This window comes from Hemicordylus capensis, chromosome 3 (assembly GCF_027244095.1).
Source record: "Hemicordylus capensis ecotype Gifberg chromosome 3, rHemCap1.1.pri, whole genome shotgun sequence".
Classification (NCBI taxonomy): Eukaryota; Metazoa; Chordata; class Lepidosauria; order Squamata; family Cordylidae; genus Hemicordylus; species Hemicordylus capensis.
This window is the reverse complement of record NC_069659.1, coordinates 338,332,203-338,352,696: the sequence shown is the minus strand read 5'-3', so window position 1 is coordinate 338,352,696 and position 20,494 is coordinate 338,332,203. Positions and strand designations below refer to the sequence as shown.

Below are 20,494 nucleotides of genomic sequence, written 5' to 3'. Positions count from 1 at the left end.
ACATTTGAGTGGGCTGAGTTGGAGGGCTACTTGTGGGTTCTCATGAGCAGCAATAGCTGAGTGTTCTGCCTCCTACCTTTATGTTGCTGATTGTGAGAATGAGCCCAATGACTCATCAATCCCCTGCTAACTAGGCAAAGAAGCACTTTTGAGTGGTGATTCTCTTATATTTAGCAAAGGGAGAGAAATTGGCCCTATTTAGCCTCAACACCCTGAGCCACTTTTGGAAGGGCAGTATAGAAATTAATCAATCAAACAAACACAGTCTCCTGCATTTGAGGGGCCTGTACCCAGGTTTACTTTTTAAATGAATGCAGATACAGTCATTCACACAAAAAAGTGTATGTACAGGTGTACAGACATTAGCAGTCATACATGAGTTGTACTCTCATCTGACATAACAGGTTCGTTCTCACAATCCTAACAAACGTAGGAGGAGTGCCCCATCAGGGTAGGGAAGCGGAGGGTGCTCCTGATCAGTGGTAATGTAAACCCAAACAACAGGGTAAGAGTTGGGGAGAGAGATTGTGTGGGAGGCAGAAGCTGGGTCAGACGGGTGCACCCTACCCAGATTATCTCCCCAGCATTTTCACGAGGGTGGACGAAAAGCTGTCCGATGCAGCTCCTGCCTCCCACACAGTCACTCTCCCTGCCTCCTACCATGTTGTGGGTTTACATGGCCACCAATCGGGAGCATACCTGGCTCTCCTACCCTGGCTGGCCATTCCTCCTCCTCTTGTTAGGATCATGAGAATGGACCTAATGTCTGAATAGGGCTTGTGTATCCAAGTATCGGTGACATCGAACCACATCATGGCTTGTAATAAAATGTTTCTTTGGATGTACCTCAAACTTTGCCTTCCATAATTATTCTTAAATGCACCCACCCCAACTAGCTTGCACAAGAGTTTCCACCTCCAGCCACGATTTCCCCCTGCCGATTAACTTTACACCAGAATTTTGTACACACAGCCACTGATATATTTTTCCCCCACAATGGAAAATAAGTTGTACAGAATTGGGTGTAAGGTTTGAGCACTGCAATATATAGGTCAGAAATCAAATATCAGATTATGGTAGCATCCATCTGTGCAATATTGCTGTGCAGTATTGAGCCAAAAGCAAAACCACACCCATTGATTTTGATGTCTCAGTTAAAGAGTGATACAGCAGAGGAGGAGTGATTCTCAGGGAAGTACAAAAAGCTGTGTCTTTTACATTTTTGCCCAGAAGGAATAAAAATTACAGCTACAGTGGAAAGACTCAAACAGCTATGAACAGGTTTCACAAAAGCAGAGATTCATCTCTTCCTCGAAATGACAAGTGTTATGAAGACATTAGCAAGATTTGGGTAGTCAAGAAATTAGTCCTTATTCTGTTGGGAAATCAGTCAGTTATGTAGTCTATGAACAAGACAGGGAGCGCAAGATGTGTCCGCATGTACTGGGAATAATTCAGGATGCTAAAATGGATGCTCAGAAACAAGGCTTCCTTTTCATTTTGCAAGGAGGGAAGGAAAACAATCTCTTTGTTCTCTTCCATAGTTAATGAACCCAGAGCTGGTGGACAGATTTATCTGTTTGTTTGCTGTTCACAATAGATCACCCCCGAGTCCTGTATGCAAACATTGTGAGGATGGAAAATGCATTCCCTGTCTAAACGGCTAAAATAAACTTGTTATGGGTACCTAGATAATCAACTGATTTTCCCCCCCTGGGGTTAAGGACACAATCCATCCATTTCCACATGGGCCCAGCTGCCTGCATATGCATGCAACGTTGTAGGCCATGTGGGATATTCAGTTCATGCATGCCTCCCATATTCACAACTAGCTCTCTAGGTTCATATTGCACCTCTCACTAGGGGTGTGCACGGAACCATCTGGCCTGGTTCAATTCGAGGCCAAACCGGCCTCGAATGGAAACAGGCCAGTTCAGTCCGGCCCCCATTGAACTCCGCCCTGGTCCAGTACCGGACCAGTCCGCGAACTTTTTAAAAATGCTTTTACAGAGGTCCGAAAGGGCCAAAAAGGCTATGCTTACCCAGCCATGGTGGTGATGAGGAAGGCTGGCGGGGGGAGAGGGAATCCGCGCAGACCTCCCCCCACCCCCCGCGGCTACAGCAACCCCCTGAAGGGACTACAGGTATTTGCTTTTTCATTTTAAATTTTTTTTAAAAAGTTCGCGGACCAGACCCTGCGGTCTGGTTCCGGTCTGACGGAACCGGGGGCGGGGGGGGTTGGTTCGATCACGAACCCACGAACCCCCGGACCAGACCGTCAGACCGCGGACCACCAGACCGGTTCCACACATCCCTACCTCTCACCTAGATGCAGATATGGCGAACCCTGAACAAGGGGGGCTTCAGAGAGGGGGAAAGGGTGGGGACAAGCACCCCTCAGACAATTAGCTTGTCCCCTACCTGCCCATTTCTATTTCCAGATCTAACATGTGGAACACAGCTCACCCACGCATAAAAGCACTTTGCCTCTTCTGTGCCCCCCTCCGTTGTTGTTGTTGTCATTGTTGTTGTTGGGAGGGCGGGTTGCTGCCACTTGTTTTGTGCTCAAGGAAATCGCATTGGGAGGAGAAGCAAGGCAGGATGGGGATGTAGGAGGACACGCAAGCCTCCCCTTTACAGCAGTGGCTTGGTGTGCTGCATGTGCTGAAACAGGGAGCAGGCTGCTGTTTGTTTATATTTATATTCATTTTAAAGCATCTATATCCTGCCTTGCTGGTGCAAGTTACAATGAGACCCTCATCAAAGAATGTTCTATTGAGTCTCATAGAAAGAGTGTTTTGTTTATTTCTTTGTTTAGGGACATAGGACTCAGTATATGGCAGCTTCCTATGTTCCTATGAACAACCTTTAGGTCTGTGCACAGGCTTAGGAGCATAGGAACATAGGAAGCTGCCATATACTGAGTCAGACCACTGGTCTACCTAGCTCAGTGTTGTCTACACAGACTGGCAGCAGCTTCTCCGAGGTTGCAGGCAGGAATCTTTCTCAGCCCTATCTTGGAAATGCCAGAGAGGGAACTTGGAACCTAGATACTCTTCCCAGAACGGCTCCATCCCCTAAGGGAAATGTCTTACAGTGTTTAGACTTTAATATACTGCCCACCCAAAAATGGCCCAGGGTAGTTCACAATCAAAATACAACCATATAAAATATGAACGTAAAACTCATATAAAAACCGTTAAACCATCATTTTAGTGTTTTTAAACTGAAACGGTGGGTCTTTATGTCTCAGATGCCAAAAAAGTGGGTCTTTATGGCTGTCTTGGAGGCCTCCAGGGATGATCAATCTCTTCACAACCTAGGGGTGACTACTGAGAAAGCCCAGTCCTAAATTGGCCCCAGATGTACTTGTGGCACCCAAAGAGAGATCTCTCCAGATGATCTTAAGTGGGGATCTTGCAGAAAAAGGTGCACTCTCGGGTAACTCAGCCTAGGCCATTATTGAGCACAGTGGGTGAATGCCTGCTTCCACATGTCTCATTGGGGGTAATTCTGTGGTGAGGCAGGAAGGTCCATTTCTATGCTTTGCTTAAAGTGGGAGAAATTAGCGTCAGATGGGTGCAGACCCATGAACAGCAAGAAAATACTCAAAGTCCTGTGGGATTGCAGCCATGGTGTTGACGCACTGGAAGGGGAACAAAAAAAGCAGAAATGTGACATTGAAAACAATGAATTGCTTTATTGAGGGGTAATGGGGTACAAAACATGAAAAAGTTAGGCATGTTACCAAGTTTCTGTACTAGGAAGGGGGATAGAGGCTTGAAGGTGAAAGAGGAGAGAAAGAGAAAAGGCATTTGTCATGGCTACCTGAATCTAGCTGTGAGAATCCTTCTCTCCGGGGAGCTCAAGCATAAAGCAAGCTCATTAGGGGGTACCCAGGCAGCGTGGGACACAGCATCCCATGGCAAGTGTGCGGCAAATGCAGCAAATGCAGGAGGCAAAGACACCAACAAAAGCCAAAGTGAGGTGGCAGGTACAAGAGCAAAAGTGTGACCCCATGTTTGAGGGAAGTTTTGATAGGTAAAAACATACCCTGGGGCTTTAACTGGTGGCTAAAGGAGATTGGTAACTGGTGACCCCACTCCCCGAAATTCCTGACTTCAGGAGTTTCTGCTCCTGATAAGGTGTGGATATTTCTACTCCTGATAAGGAGCAGAATAATCTATAATATATTCTGTTCCTGATATAAGGGTTCCTGAATATAAGGGTATGGATAACTTCAGGGAGGAGAGGTCTATCAACGGCTACTAGTCGGAGGGCTATAGAACACCTCCAGCCTCAGATGCCTCTGAGTACGTTGCAGGGGAGTAACAGCTGGAGAGAGGGCATGCCCTCAACTCCTGCCTATAGGCTTCCAGTGGCATCTAGTGGGCCACTATGTGAAACAGGATGCTGGACTAGATGGGCATTCTTGGGCCTGATCCAGCAAGGCTGTTCTTATGTTCTTATTGGTTATTGATTAGGTTATGTTGGGTGGTTTCCTGTACACTCATATAGACAAAGAAAGTTTTATTAAAAGAGTGATCACCGAGACTATCACTGGAATAGGTTTTTTGAAACGGGCACATCATGTATTCTGGTATACACTTTGATAACAGGAGGGAGGGAATGAGGCAAAAAGCTTTGCACAATCTTGAGCTTATCAAAGTGGAAGAAGACTTGCATTCCTTTCCCTTTTGTCTCTTTTCAACTTTAATCAAATCTGTTCTGCATCTCTCTCTGCCTGCACTCGAATGCAGTCAGAGAGGGGCATTTCCTTCAGTCCCTCGCAATCATTTGTTATTATCCCACCACCACTTAATTTTGTTCGAGTTAAGGGCATTCTGCACATGTTCAGAGACAGTCTGCTTTGATCTCAGCTCATTGTGGGATGTGTGGTGAAGGACATTTCTAGAATCATGAGAAGCTGGTGTAATATTGTTGATATGGATCGCTATATTAGCAATCTGGATTCAATAACCTTATGCAGACATGGAGGCAGTTCATACGAGCAGCCCTACCGGCTGAGGGGGAACCCCTCAATGCACTGTGCTCCTCACGTGGTGCCTTTAAGGATATTTGGAGGCCAGGCTGCATTTTCCCAGCTACCGGGAGCAGTGTGGATCATGCAAGCTGCATGGCTCACAAAGAAAAGAAGATCATCTGAGGGGAAGGTACGAGCACTCCTGTCTTCCTATCCAGATCTCCCCTCATGCGAATGACCATATTATGTTGTATGTTCATACAGATGTACACGTTTGTGTGTGAATGACTGTACCTGCATTCATTTTAAAAGCAAACCAGGCCTGTCAAATGCAGGGTACAGGTTGGAAGTGTACTGCTGTACCTGCATGGAACATAATGGACTGTCCTTTGCTGATGGAGCTTCACTGGCTGCCAATTGGTTTCCAGAAAAAATACAAAGTGCAAGATAAAACTTATAAAGGCCTAAACAGCTTAGGCCCTGGGTATCTAAGAAAGCGTCTTCTTCACTACAAGCCCCGCCGCCCATTGAGGTCATCTGAGGAGATCCGTCTCCAGTTACCGCCAACTCGTCTAGTGGCTACACAGAGACAGGCCTTCTCAATCACTGCCCCAAGATTGTGGAATGTGCTCCCTGTTGAGATACGATCCTCCCCATCTCTGGCAATTTTTAAAAAACATCTGAAAACCCATCTTTTCTCCAAAGCTTTCCCAGCTTTTAAAAATTGTCTGATTTAATTTTATGGTTGATTTTAAATTGTTGAATTGTTTTAACTTTTTATATGTGTTTTAATTGTTTTATGTTAACTTCCCAGAGACTAAAGTTTGGGCAGTATAGAAGTTTGATAAATGAAATGATGATGATGATGATGATGATGATGATGAGTGAATAACATGCTTTCAGATCTGTAGGTGCACACACTGTACAAGTTGTACTACATTGGACATAACATGTGACGTGGGCTTATCTCTATTGTAGTTTGTCATTATGAGCTCAGTTCAGGACCTGGGAGAACAACCATGGAATTTCTAGTTGCTCAAGAACTAAGCAGAATTCCAAAGACAGGAGACCCTGGCAGACACCTAGACAAATGAAGTGTTTGAGCGAGGAACAAGTTGCACTAGGGCACAAAGATCACGTTGCTGTGTGAAGTCACAGGAATGTTTGGAATTGCACTCTTGGGCCCTTGAGCAAAGGATCCCTGCAAAACTTGAGGCGTGCCATAGGTAGTACCTCTCTTCTGGATGTCAGCTGGTAGCAACGTGCGTCCTCTCTCGCCTACAAGCATTGCCACTTTCTGAGAAGGAAGCATATATAAATCTTGGCATGAACTCCGGCCAAAAGATGCTTCCTCTGATCCTTCTCCAGCATAAGGTAGTTGCAACACAAAGCAACTAGCTAATGGGGGGGGGGGGAATAATGTACTTGATTTGGCATAATTGGCAAATAGGTTGCAAAATGTGCACATTAGACAGCTGCCTGGATTTGGGGGCTGGGATATGGCAACCCTAGCACAGCTGGCAATGGGGGCCTGCAGCACCAAGGCTGTGGACAGCACTCCCAAACTGGGCTGCATCCCCTCCTCACACTGTTGACTTGACTTTCCAGCAACAGCAAATCCAGCCTGGATTTTAAGGAAAGCCTTTGGGCTCACTTAGTATGGATTGTGGAATTCTTTGCTGCTGCTGGGTCTATCTTTGCTTTTTCATTTATTCTGTTATCTCTGGATAACAGGCTGAGGCTTTGGAATGTGCTCCCTGTCAAAATAAGAGCATCCCCATCTCTGACAGCTTTTAAAAGGGATGTTGAGAAACATTTATTCACCCAGACTTTTAATTAGATGTATAAAATCTATCATTGTTTTAAATTGTTTTAATGTTTTTAAGTTTTCAACTCTGTTTTGAACTGTGTCGTTTATTGTAAACCATCCAGAGAAGATATGAGTTTTTTTGCATTTTCAAATTTTATTGGATTTTACAATATCTTAACAGTCAAATTACATTTAATTAAGTAAATATTGACTTCCCGCTTACCAGTCTGCACGGTTCATATTAGCTATACAAATCTACCATTGCTATAACAATTCAAAACACATATACTCCACATTACAAACTCGATTTTACCCTAACCAGCCAGCTGTTGCTACTAAATTTCAAACCCTGCTAAAAGGTCCATATTGGAAAAAATAGTTATTTAAGTAAAGTAGGAATGACTCCCAATCTTCTTTGAAACATTCCAAGTTTTCATCCCTTATGAGTGCTGTAAGTTTTGCCATCTCAGTGTATTCCAAAAATTTTATCAACCAATCTTTTTGAGGGCATTTTATTATCTTTCCATTTCTGCGCATATACTATTCTAGCCGCCGTGGTTGAATACGTAAAAAATGTTACGTTTCTTCTGGAAAACTCTCCTTGCGTTATTCCCAGCAGGAAGGATTCTGGCCTCTTAGGAAATGTCATTTTAAAAATTTTCTTCAACTCATTATATATAATATCCCAAAAGGCCTTTGCCTTCCCGCATGACCACCACATATGAAAAAGGTTCCTTCACATTGTCCACATTTCCAGCATTTGTTTGGAACATTTTTATACATTAATGCTAATTTTTTCGGTGTCAAATACCACCTGTACATCATCTTATAATAATTTTCTTTTAAAGTATAACATGCAGTGAACTTTAAATCAGTTTTCCATAATTTTCCCCAAGCTGCCATATCTATATTATGACCCACACCTTGAGTCCATTTTATCATAGTCGTTTTAACCACTTCATCTCTTGTCTCCTCCAAAAGCAACAACTTATACATCTTAGAGACTAATTTTTCATCATTTTCACACAATTCCTTCTCGAATCTCAACATTTAGTCCTCAAATCCAACTTTAAGATCCTTCTTGTAAATTTTGTTTAGCTGATGATACTGAAACCAGCAACTAACCAGAAGACATGAGTTTTGGGCAGTCTACATATATGCTAAACTATAAATATAAATAAATATCTATTGACAGAGGCTGACATACTGCACAATGTTCCGTATGTGTTTTAATGAAATGTGTGTACAGTTGCGCAAGAGTGCTCTTGCACACGGGCAAGAATTGCGCCACGCAGTTGCGCAATAGACAGCCATTCTTTCCAATGGCCATCCATCGCCCAACTGCATTTGTGCACTTGCACCAGAGCACTCATGCACAACTGCACACATGTTTCATTATAACACAGAGAGAACATTGCGCAGTATGTCAGCCAGATTTTTAAAATTCTATTCTAAGTCACTTCGGTCATTTTTACAGGGAAAAGCAGAGTCCAAATATTTTAAGACATAAAAATAGCTATAGATTCCCTCCAGGCTCAGAGGCGGGGTGCCTCTGAGTACCAGTTGCAGGGGAAGTTGATGGGAAGAGCAGGAACAGCGGTGTGGCTACAATTGAGCGCATGGGTTCAAATAACCTGCCCCCCCAGCTCCTGAGGGCCCCCTAGCTCCACCCCTCCCTGTTTTCTTCATTATCTCCCTCACTCCGAGGAGCTGCCAGGGAGAGGAGCAAACACAGTCCCCCTCTCTCCTAGCTACGCCCCTGAGCAGGAGAGGGCACATGCCTTCATCTCCTACTTGTGGATTTTCCAGAGGCATCTGGTGGGTCACTGTGGAAAACAGTGTCCTGCTCTAGATAGGCCTTGGGCCTGATCCACCAAGGCTCTTCTTATGTTCTCAGAGAAATTCCTTTTCTTGCCCATGCCCAACCTGGCTCATATTTCCCTGTTCATTATTAAAACTCACCTTTAAAGCCCAGAGCCCTAGAATTTCCGTAACATTAATTAGGGTTTTCCAGCATAAACTCCCCATCCGTCCTGGTCTAACCACTGAAGGCAACAATAAGATTTTACCTCTACTGAGGGGGTGGGGAGTGAAGTCCACTGACATTCAGGAATCAATATTCACACACCACCTTGATTTTCTGGCACTATCTATTTCCTTGGAGCCGGGCAGAAAACCTGAGCAACGAACTGTAGGAAGAGAATCATGGTCTGATATGAACATTCTTTATTCATGTGCACTGATGGCTCTTGCTGTGGAGAGGTGATGCCTCGGTCCCCCCCACCTTTAAAAAAAATTGAAGGAAAGATAATAGGGCCAACACTGTATTATTTTGAAGGTTTTTGAGAAGATGTCAGGAAGAAAAAATGAAAATGTCAAAAAATGGGTTGATATACTGTATTACTTACAGGCTGTTTGGTTGAGGGGAAACTGACCAAATGATTTACCGAAGACATTTACAGGACAGTCTTTAGATTACAGGGGAGATGAAAAATAAATGAAAATCTATTTTGTGTTTACTTTAGTGCAGCAGTTTAACGGGGGGCTGGAGGGAAGCATCACAAGATGACAGGTCTAATATTCGTATGCAGAGTTTTATGGGCATGCTTCTCTTAATTAAAACTCTTTGTGTGTGGTTGTGTGTGTGCACATGCACATGTGATAGTGAGAGAACTAATGAACATTTACTGTCAACCATGAATAGATTCTCTTGAAATCTGTTAGTCTGTTACCTATTACTAATTCATTCCACAAGGAGAATCTGAGATGCCAAAAATTCTCCCTTATTTATCTATATTATTTACAATAGCTGATATGCTCAATAATGCTGTGTGGGGTGTGCCAGGAAGATGTATACCCACTACCACAGCACCCATACATGCAGAAGAGGGAGCAAATTTTCAAATCTCCTCTGCCTCCAGAAGTGCCCTGTGTAGCCTGAAAATATATCCCCAAAGAATGTGCAACCCTCAGGGACATATTTTCAGGTGGTTCACGGCACTTCTGGAAGAGACTGGCAAAATCCCTCCCACTGCACATCCAAGGCTAAGCAGTTAGGAAAGCTTTCAACAAAAAAATGCATAGTAAAGTTGGGCAACAATTAAAGTTTCCTAAGATATCTGAATTCACTGTAGTCTCTTCTGCTCTCTTCTTTGAAAAGGACGACTGTTCATTTTGGTACACCTCATCAGATATATGACATTAGCAGCTCCTGGATTTCAGAACTCTCATTGGCGGTGACTGTTGGAATACAGGAACATAAGAAGCTGTCTTATACCGAATCAGACCATTGGTCCAACTAGCTCGGTATTGTTTACACAGATGGGCAGTGGTGCCTCCAAAGCTGCTGGCAGTAGGGGTGTGTACAAACCCCAAAATGTGGTTCAGTTTGAATTCAAATCAAATTCAAACCAAACTGTGTTCTGCCGATCTGGTCCGTTCAATCAAACCGGTTTAGCAGTTTGGGTGGCAATACTTGTAAAGGGGAAATCCTCATCAGTTTCCCCTTTACAAGTATTGCTGCCCAAACAGCCTGAACTGACAAACCAATTGCCTCCATAAATATATTTAAACAGGCTGCCTGCATGGCCACAGAGTGGCTCTGGCCTCCAGAGATGCACGGAGGCCATTTTGCATGGTCTTTGCACATCTGCAGAGGCCGGAACTGCACTGCCGCTGTGCATGCAGCCTTTTAAAATGAATTTCCAGAGATGACTGGGGTGTACTTGGGAGCAGCGAGCGCTGATGAGTGCTGAGCAGTAAGAACCTTGAACAACCATTCTAGCCACTCCCCTGCTGCTGCCTCCACCCACACCCGTTGAAGTCGAACTAGATCACATTGAACCAGGATTGGTCTGGTTTGATTGCAGACTTAACCAGCCCCGGTTGGGTTCATGATCAATCTGCCCAACCAGTTCCATTCAATGAAAACCAGTATGACTTCAAATGGTTCGTGCACACCCCTGGCAAGCAGGAGTCTCTCCCAGCCCTATCTTGAAGATGCCAGGGAGGGAATTTTGAACAAGCATGCAGATGCTCTTCCCAGAGTGGCCCCATCCCCTAAAGGGAATATTTTACTGTGCTCGCATGTAGTTCCCATGCTCCCATTCAAGCTTAGCAAAGGGGACAATTCATGCTTGCTAGCACACGACCAGTTCTCCTGTAACAGTGATGGGGTAACAGTGATGTATGAATGAATGAATAAGTTTATTACGATAATTGATCAGATAATTGGCTCCCCAGGCAAAATGTGACTTTGGGATCCCCCAAGAAGGGGTGGGCATGAACCAAAAATGTGGTTTAGCTTGAATTTGAATCGAATTCGAGCCAAACCATGTGCTGTCCATTTGACCAAACCGGTTAGGATTCCCCTTTATAAGTAAAGGAGTGGAACTCCTGTCTCCTGTGAAGGGGCGGCCCAGGGGGTGACGGCAAGAGAGGTAGTTAAAAAGGTCTTACCGCCCAGTGTGGCTGCTGGCACCACCGCTTGCTCCCCTGGCCCAGCCCATATCTGAAGCGATCCTCCCTATTTTACCAAGCTGTCCATGTGGCATTGGCTCACTTCTGGCCTCCGCACATGTGTGGAGGCCATTTGGGTGGCATGCACACATGCACGTGGCCACAACATTTGTGGAAGCATGCACAGAGGCTGGAACCAAGTGGGTGGCTTGGTAAAAGAGGGAGGATTATACATGCTTCAGATATGTGCTCCACCGAGAGTGTGTGGGTAGCAGAGGTGGCAGCTGCACTGGCAGTAAGAAGACCTTTTGAACTACCTCTCTTGCTGCTGCCACCTCCGACACACACACACCCATTGAGCACCGAACTGGTCCACTCAAACCTGCCTTGGTTTGGTTGGATTGCAGATCGAACCACCTCAATTCGGTCAATAATTGAACCTCCAAACTGGCCCAGTTCGAGGCGAACCAGTTTGGCACTGAACTATTCATGCACACCCCTCCCCCCAAGCCAAGAAGTGTGGAGTTCTGCCTTTAACTTGAACTGCACCAGCTGCTCATTCACTGGGGTGGGAGAGAGTTCAGGATGGCACAGATAACTAAGCAAAGGAAGGCAAGGTTATCTTGGCTTGGCTCACTCGCTCCCCCCCTCCATTCTTCCTCCAGGGAGGAGAATAAATGGGCACCCCCCAGAAAGTCAGACTCATCAGGAAAGGGAGGCATGTAGTGCCCCCCACGAACTGGTGCCCTAGACAACCACCTAGGTCTGCCTAGTGGACAGGCCGGTCCTGGTGGTTTCCCTTTGGCTGCTGTGGGGCTGGCCTGTCTAACCAAGGGAGGCTTTCCTCTCAGACTTTATAGCAGTTTCATGGTGCTGTTTTCAGCAGGATTACAGTGGAAGGAGAAAGGGTCCAATACCCCTCTTCGTGCACATTAAGGAGAAAATGCAAGCACAAACAACACTTTTGGCAAGCATAAATTGACCTTCACATATGTGGGAAGAAGAGGCTGTCATTGTCATTGTGCAGATGTCTGAGCAAAGCATCCCTAAGTGAGCCCATCATGCTACCGCTGGAGCTATTCTCTCTCCCTTTCAAGCGTTTGACATGCTTTGTGTAGCTGGGCTAGAGTAAGGCACTTGTAGCATATGCAGCCATGTACTTGTTCAGAATATTCACATCCTGGTCATTTCCCACACAGCCAGATGGACCGTCCATCTGCTCTTGCTTGATGGCAAACTTTTCATTTTAACCTCTACTTACATCACTCGGGGTTTTTTTAGTCATCCATCTTGCCTCTTATTTTTCTATTGAATGCAGTCTATTGGTAGACCACTTTTATTTATTTATTTATTTATTTGATTTCTATACGGCCCTTCCAAAATGGCTCCTTTTTCAATAAAAAGGTCACAAGACTGACTCCATTCCTCCCACAGCAATGTTCTGTCATTTTGCATGCTTCCTCCCCCCTCCTGCAAAATAGTCTTCCGTTTTTTGAAGGCTGAGCACTCCTTCTCTCCAGTGCAGGAGTGCACTTCTCCTGTGTTTAAAAACCAAGATGTAAACTTTTATTGCCTCAATGTGATTCTTCCAGAATAAGGCAATTTCATTTGCTGCAGTAAAATGCTTCCTTCTCCCTTCCATTGCCTGTGGATGAAATGCCATATCTCAAAAAGGTTAATATAGAACTGGAAAGCCCTGCTAACTGAGGAAAGAGGCACTTATTAAAGTGGTGATTCTCTTATACGTAGCAGGAGGAGAGCAGCTGGCCCTATCCAACCCCAGCACAGGATCACTCCTGTGGTTGCTGTTGATATCTATCTTTTTCAAATGTAAGCCCTTTGGGTAAACAAAACCATCTAGATCAGGGTTTCTTAACCTTGGGTCCTCAGATGTTGTTGGACTACAACACCCATCATTCACAGACATGGCCTTTGTGGCAGAGTTGTAGTCCAACAACATCTTGGGGCCCAAGGTTAAGAAATCCTGATCCAGAAGATTATTTATTTATTTTTCTGGGTATACCACTTTGGAAACTTTGGTTGAAAAGCAGTGTCTGGCTTGGCTGGCCATTCTTACCCCTGAGGCCGGGGCAGCAGGGCACTCTGCGGAGGCAGAGACGAGAGGAGAGGAACGGCCTGCCGGAGGGCAGAGACTAGAACACCGAGGCCCAGGACGAGCCAAAACAGACGGGAGTTCATGCCGCGGAGTCAACAGAGACAGAACAGCAGCAGGGAGGGGCCAGGAGGGAGGTGCACCCAGATAACATCACCAGTGTGTCTCCCAACGGCAGGGAGATGCCAGAGAGAGGTCCAGGAGAGGCTTAGGCAGCAGCTGTTGGGAATGAGGGGTTAAGAGAAATAAAGGAGGACATTGGCCCAATGCAAGGAAGTGGGAGGTGCATGGCCTGTGAAGAGGCACCGGCCAGGGATGAGAGATTGGCTAATAGAGAGTGTCTGGGACTCCAGGGAGAGGTAGGCACCCCAACTGATCAGCTGAGGCAGAAGGAGGACCAGAGTGAAGCTCAACTCCCTCCCCTTCCCTGACTCTAAGACCAAGGCCCTTCAAGGCGGTCTGCAGGGAGGTCGGGGAGCTCAGCCGGACAAGTGGAATATAAATGGTAGCCATCGTTGGAGAAAAGGTGCAGAAGAGGGCAACCATAACGATCAGGTGCCTGGCTCACCGTCCTTATGAGGTAAGGCTACATCTGGGGCTTTTTAGTTTAGAAAAAAGATGACTGAGGGCAAGACATGATAGAGGTTTATAAAATTATGCAAGGTGTGGAGAAAGTGGCTAGAGAGAAATTTTTCTCCCTCTCTTACACCACTAGAACCAGGGGTCATCCCACAAAACTGATGGGCAGGAAATGTAGGGCCGACGACAAAAGGAAGTACTTTTTGACCCAACCCATAATTAATACGTGGAATTCTCTGCCATGGGATGCAGCGATGGCCACTAGCTTGGAAGGCTTTAATAGGGGATTAGACAAATTGATGGAGGACAGGTCTATCAATAGCTACTAGTCTGATGGCTATAGGCCACTTCCAGCATCAGAGACAATAAGCCTCTAAATACCAGTTGCAGGGGAGCAACAGCAGGAGAGAGGGCATGCACATAACTCTTGCCTGTGGGCTTCCCAGAGGCATCTGGTGGGTCACTGTGTGAAACAGAATGCTGGACTAGATGGGCCTGATCCAACAGGGCTATTCTTATGTTAACTCAAACTACACACACAGAGAGAGAATGCTAAATGGCTTGGACATCTTAAAAGAGGATTAGACAAATTCATGGAGCACAGGTCTACCAATGGCTACTAGTTTGATGACTATATGATACTTTCTGGTATAGAGAAAGGATGCCTCTGAACACCAGTGGCATGGGATCAATGACAGGAGAAGGGATATGCCTTTATCTATGGCAGGGCTGCTCAACCTTGGCCCTTCTGCAGATGTTGGCCTACAACTCCCATAATCCCTGGCTATTGGCCATTGAGGCTGGGGATTATGGGAGTAGTATTTCAAAAACAGCTGGAAGGCCAAAGTTGAGCAGGCCTGATCTGTAGGATTCCCAGAGTCATCTGGTGGGCCACTCTGAGAAATAGGACACTGGACTAGATTGACCTTGTACCTGATCCAGCAGGGCTGTTCTTTTTGTTATGCCATGCTATTGCTTTTCACTTGGACTTGTAGGACTATGCTGCCAAGGCTGACACATGGTCAGGGCATGCTTTGAGCAATCATCTGGATAAGCCCTGAAATGATCAAGTAAGCAAAAGTAGTACATATCTCTGTGTCCAGCAAGTGCTGTACTTCCTGTAGGTATTAGCAAATACTATTATATACCTCCGTAAAGTTAGAGATAGAGAACAGCAGAGTAGATCTTAGTCTTAAGAAGGAATTCGCCTGAAAAGGGAAGATCCTGAAATCTAATTTGTTGCAATTTTGCTACAACATTGTCTTAGGGGTGTGTGTGTGTGTGTGTGTGTGTGTGTGTGTGTGTGTGTGTGTACATACACACCTATCAGAACACATCATGCTCTAAAAGTAGAAAATGTGTGGCTAACTACCAGAAGAGGATTGATTTTTTCTCCAGTGCTATTGCTTATCTGTGGTACAGCCAATAACCTGGGGGAGGCAAGATCGATGTAGCTATTATCAACTGTTGACTACAGTTTGCAAAAGCAATAATCGCCTTTAAAATCTTCGCAATGGTCTCAGTGATCATCCAGTTTGTTAAAGTGTTAATGCTCTGAGCAAACTCATCTTAAAATGGCAACAACATTTGGACGCCATGGAACTGCTTGATCTAATCTTGGGGGGTTTGACCAAAAGCTTCTCTGTGCTACTGGTTCATTGTGGGTGTTTCACTTTTCAACAAAAGTTCCCAAAATGGTTTACAGAGAGAGAGAGAGAGAGAGAGAGAGAGAGAGAGAGAGAGAGAGAGAGAGAGGGAGAGAATGGCTCCCAGTCCCCAAAGGGCTCCCAGTCTAAAAAAAGAAACATAAGATAGACACCAGTAACTGCCACTGGAGGGATGCTGTGATGGGGAAGGACAGGGCCAGTTGCTCTCCCCCTGCCAAAGAAAATCAGCACTTTAAAAGGTGCCTCTTCCATTCCGTTAGCAAGGGAAATTTTAATAATTTTACATATTCTCTGTGCAGAGCTGGGCAATGACACTGGGCAGGAGCAGAGAACTTATGGATTTAAAGGGTTTAACCCCTTCCTCACCTCTACCCCTGCCCCAGCTGCTACTGCCCCAGCCATCATGTAGAAGGCAACTGTTCACAGCAGGGGTGGAGGCACCCATGGCACTCCTGCACACACACGCCCAGAATTGGCTCCCTACGTGACCACCTAGATTTCTCTAGTGAACGGCTCAGCCCTGGGTGAAGGTGATTGAACATAATGAGACTGACTGTACATTCATTCATTTTTAAAGTAAACCTGGACACAGACCCCCATCAAATACAAGGTACAAATAGGAAATACGCTATTGGAAGTGCACTGAACATAATGTCAGAACATCTGTACATGCATTCAGATTTGTGTGAATGCACATTGTACACAGATTGTACATGCACTGAACATAATGCCTGAACAGAGCTAGTGGCGAGCTGTCTCCTAGGAAAGCTCATCAGCCATTACTGTTCTCACTGAGAAATCCCTGATAAGCATCCCAGAAATGGGATGGGGCAGAACTAGCTCAGTGGTAGAGCATCTGCTTTGCATGCAGAAGGTCCCAGGTTCAATCCCTGGCATCTCCAGGTAGAGCTGAAAAAGACTCCTACCTGAAACATAGTCTACTTGGACTTCCACAAGGCTTTTGATAATGTTCCCTACCAAAGGTTCTTGAGTAAACTTAGCAGTCATGGGATAAGGGGACAAGTTAAAGTGTGGATGGGTAACTGGTTGAAGGACAGGAATGGACAGTTTTCACAGTGGAAGGAAGTAAAAAGTGGGGTCTCCCAGGGCTCTGTACTGGAATCAGTTATTTTGAACTTGTTCATAAATGAACAAGAAGTTGGGGTAAGCAGCGAAGTAGCCAGATTTGCAGCTGACACTAAACTAAACTCTGGGAGAAGAGAGCTGGTCTTGTGGTAGCAAGCGTGACTTGTCCCCTTAGCTAAGCAAGGCCTGCCCTGGTTGCATCTGAATGGGAGACCACATGTGAGCACTGTAAAATATTCCCTTCAGGGGATGGAGCTGCTCTGGGAAGAACAGAAGGTTTCAAGTTCCCTCCCTGGCATCTCCAAGATAGGGCTGAGAGAGATTCCTGCCTGCAACCTTGGAGAAGCCGCTGACAGTCTGTGTAGACAATACTGAGCAAGGTACAGGTAGATCAATGGTCTGACTCAATATATGGCAGCTTCCTATGTTCCTATTTAGGAGAGTGAAATCCAAAACAGATTCTCAGGAGCAACAAAAAGATCTCTTCCAAATGGATGAGTGGGCAACAAAAGGGCAAGTGTGGTTCAGTGTAAGCAAGTGTAAAGTGATGCATATTGGGGCAAAAAAAAAAAAAAAGGTAAACAACTTCACATATATACTGATGCGATCTGAGCTGTCAGTGACTGACCAGGAGAGAGATCTTGGAGTCGTGGTGGACAGTTCATTGAAATTGTTGACTCAGTGCACAGTAGCTGTGGGAAAAGGCAAATGCCATGCTAGGGATCATTAGGAAGGGGTTTGAAAATGAAAATGCTATTATTATTATTATTATTATTATTATTATTATTACATTTATAACCCGCTCTTCCTCCAAGGAGCCCAGAGCAGTATACTACATACTTGAGTTTCTCTTTCACAACAACCCTGTGAAGTAGGTTAGGCTGAGAGAGAAGTGACTGGCCCAGAGTCACCCAGCTAGTTTCATGGCTGAATGGGGATTTGAACTCGGGTCTCGCCGGTCCTTGTCCAGCACTCTAACCACTACACCACGCTGGCCATCACTATGCTCTTATACGAATACAGTTCTGGTCACTGTATATTAAGAAGGATATTTTAGAACTGGAAAAATGCAGAAGAGGGCAAGCAAGATCATCAGGGGCCTGGAGCACCTTCCTTATGAGGCAAGGGGCTTCATCTGGAGCATCTGGGGCTTTTTAGACTGTTAAAGAAGCAACTAAGGGGAGACATGATAGAGGTCTATAAAATTATACATGGATTAGAGAGGGTGAACAGAAAGCAGGTTTTCTCACTCTCACACAACACTAGAACCAGGGGCCATCCCATGAAACTGATTGCCAAGAGATTTAGGACCAACAAAAGGAAGTACTTTTTGACACGGAACATAATTAATCTATGGAACTTTCTGCCACAAGATGTGGTGATGGCCACTAGCATGAATGGCTTTAAAAGGGGCTTAGTCAAATTCATGGAGGACAGGTCTATCAATGGCTACTAGTCTGGTGGCTATAGGCCGCCTCCAGCCTCAGAGGCAAAGTGTCTCAAAATATTAGTTGCAGGGGGACAACAGCAAGAGAGGGGACATGCCTGTGGGCTTCTCAGAGGCATCTGGTGGGCTACTGTGTGAAACAGGATGCTGGACTAGACAGGCCTTGGGCCAGATCCAGCAGGGCTGTTCTTATGTTCTAAACCTTGAATGGCTGCTGTCATGTAGACAACAGTGACATACTTACTGAGCAGTCTACTATCCATCTATGAGAGATGCTCACACGCCACAGTATTCTGCTGAAAAGCACTCGGCCACTGCTTTCAAACATGCAGAGCTTCCCTAGCTGCTAAGAACAGCATCATCCCTCCAGCAGTGAAGCTCCCATGATTCCCAATGTAAGTTTCATTGCTGGAATGGTAACACTGTGCTTAAGATCCATGGAAGCTCTGCAAGTCTGCAACCAGCGGGGGAGTACTTTTCAGTAGGATGCTGCAATGTGTGGGCATCTTGCTTAGAGGGCCAGTAGACTAAGCCACTGAGCTAGATGGACCAATGGTCTAACTTCCTAGGTTCCTAAAATGGCTGCCATTTTAGGAGTGCAGCTCATGAGACTAGCTGTTTATTGGGGGTTGAGGCGCAATGAGCAAAGAAGACTGTGCATTTTGGGGGGCAGAATGTGCAGTCCCTTTGGGAAGCATGGTTCAGTATTACATTCTTACACCACTATGCAGTACTTCAGGGGGTGCAATGAAAGAGGGAGAGAAAGAACAATTGGCAGTGCTATATTCTGGCATGTTTATATGCCCCTCGAGAACTGGAGCCCTAGACAACTGCCTATGTCTGGCGAGTGAATGTGCCAGCCCTGAACTGTCTGCCCATTACATTACAATGCACATGGAACATTATACAGTATGTCAGCTCCTGAGTGGTAAGCATTGCAAAGGGATTTCAAGCAGGCGTGGTCGCTACCTGTCAACATGCAACTGCAAGATATGTCAATGAAGCAAAAATAAATAAATCATACCATTATAGACACAATGGTGTGATTCTAGCAATACTTTTGGTCTTTATGTTGTCAATTTTGCACATGCATTATGTATGCTTATTATCACAACTCAAAAATGCAGATGACAGATAACAAAAGGCATTATTACAAGAATACGTATTGTCTTGCTGATTTTATATGCTTCCTAAATGCAGTATAACATATGCTCACAGGGGCTTTAACCGCTGTGTCTGTAATAGGCAATGCTATGAATGAAATTACATTTATGACACAGCTTTAATAGACATTTTAATAATGCCTGTTCGTCTATCTCCACTGTCAAAAGAGAAGACGTGATCATTCATTGTGGGGTATTGGGAGAAATGCTGTCTTTGCAGAACTGGATTATGGCAAGAATGTATACAGCCTGCATGCTATCCAGAGCTGGGCATGAAATGATCTTATAACCATATCCCACTTCAGGGTTCTGATTGACATCTTTGTCTGCTGTTTTCCAAGGAGCATAGTTCTGAATCCTGCCTATTTCCGTAACCACCTTCGGCAAGCTGCTGTGTTTCGATGCTTGGAGAGGTATTCAGAGGCTGCAAGGTAAGCTTGGGGTTAATGGGGCAGCACCCCTATGAAGCAAAAGAGGGTGGTTGTAGGGGAAAACTGATTCACTGGGGACCAGCATCAGTGCCAGCCCATAGGCAATTACACGGGTAACACAATCAGGCATGTTATCACTTTTTCAATGACTGTCACCATAAGCTAATTCTTCAAGTTGATATTATATATACACACTGGCAAGAGAACATCTCCTATTTAACCTAAGGGCTAAATACAATCAAGCTCTAACTGAAAGGGCTGTTCAGTGTGCAACATTGGGCTCCCGTTCTCTAGACCCCATGGAACTGGAGTTGAGGGAGGAAGCCCCTTCCTGACTCTGGCCTGATTGGCTGTGAAGGCTGTCCTTCAGGAAAGAAGGAAGTCTGCACAGTCTCACTGACTGTCCAACGTCTTCCCAACGTCTGAATGCGGATAGGAGAGTGGGGGAGGGGTGCGGAACTGCAGGTCCATTGGACCCGTGGTTCCATGTTATGTCTGAACCGGGCTTAAAATTCTATGATCCTTTAACTGGAGATCTAGGAACTGAACCTGAAGTTTTCTGTAGGTAAACTGTATACTCTGCCACTAAGCTATGTCCCCTCATCTGTTAGGAGATTATGTTGGGCTAATTCAAAGACTGCTTTCCTCTCATCAAAAGGTTGTTTTAAGAACTGAAATGAACTTAGGAAAAATCAGTCTCAAACTATTTCTGCTAGCTTCCATTGTTTCCAAATCTCAAATTCACACTCTCTAAAT

At 45.2% G+C, this 20,494-nt stretch overlaps 1 protein-coding gene across 1 annotated transcript in view; it reads left to right on the top strand.

The window, feature by feature from the left end:
* The window catches only part of SPATA16 (spermatogenesis associated 16), a 246,569-nt gene that overhangs the window by 93,490 nt on the left and 132,585 nt on the right, over positions 1 to 20,494 (top strand). Inside the window, exon 4 of the mRNA XM_053304770.1 lies at positions 19,649 to 19,738. Within this exon, the coding sequence (XP_053160745.1) occupies positions 19,649 to 19,738 (90 nt within the window). The remainder of the gene's footprint in view (positions 1 to 19,648; positions 19,739 to 20,494) is intronic.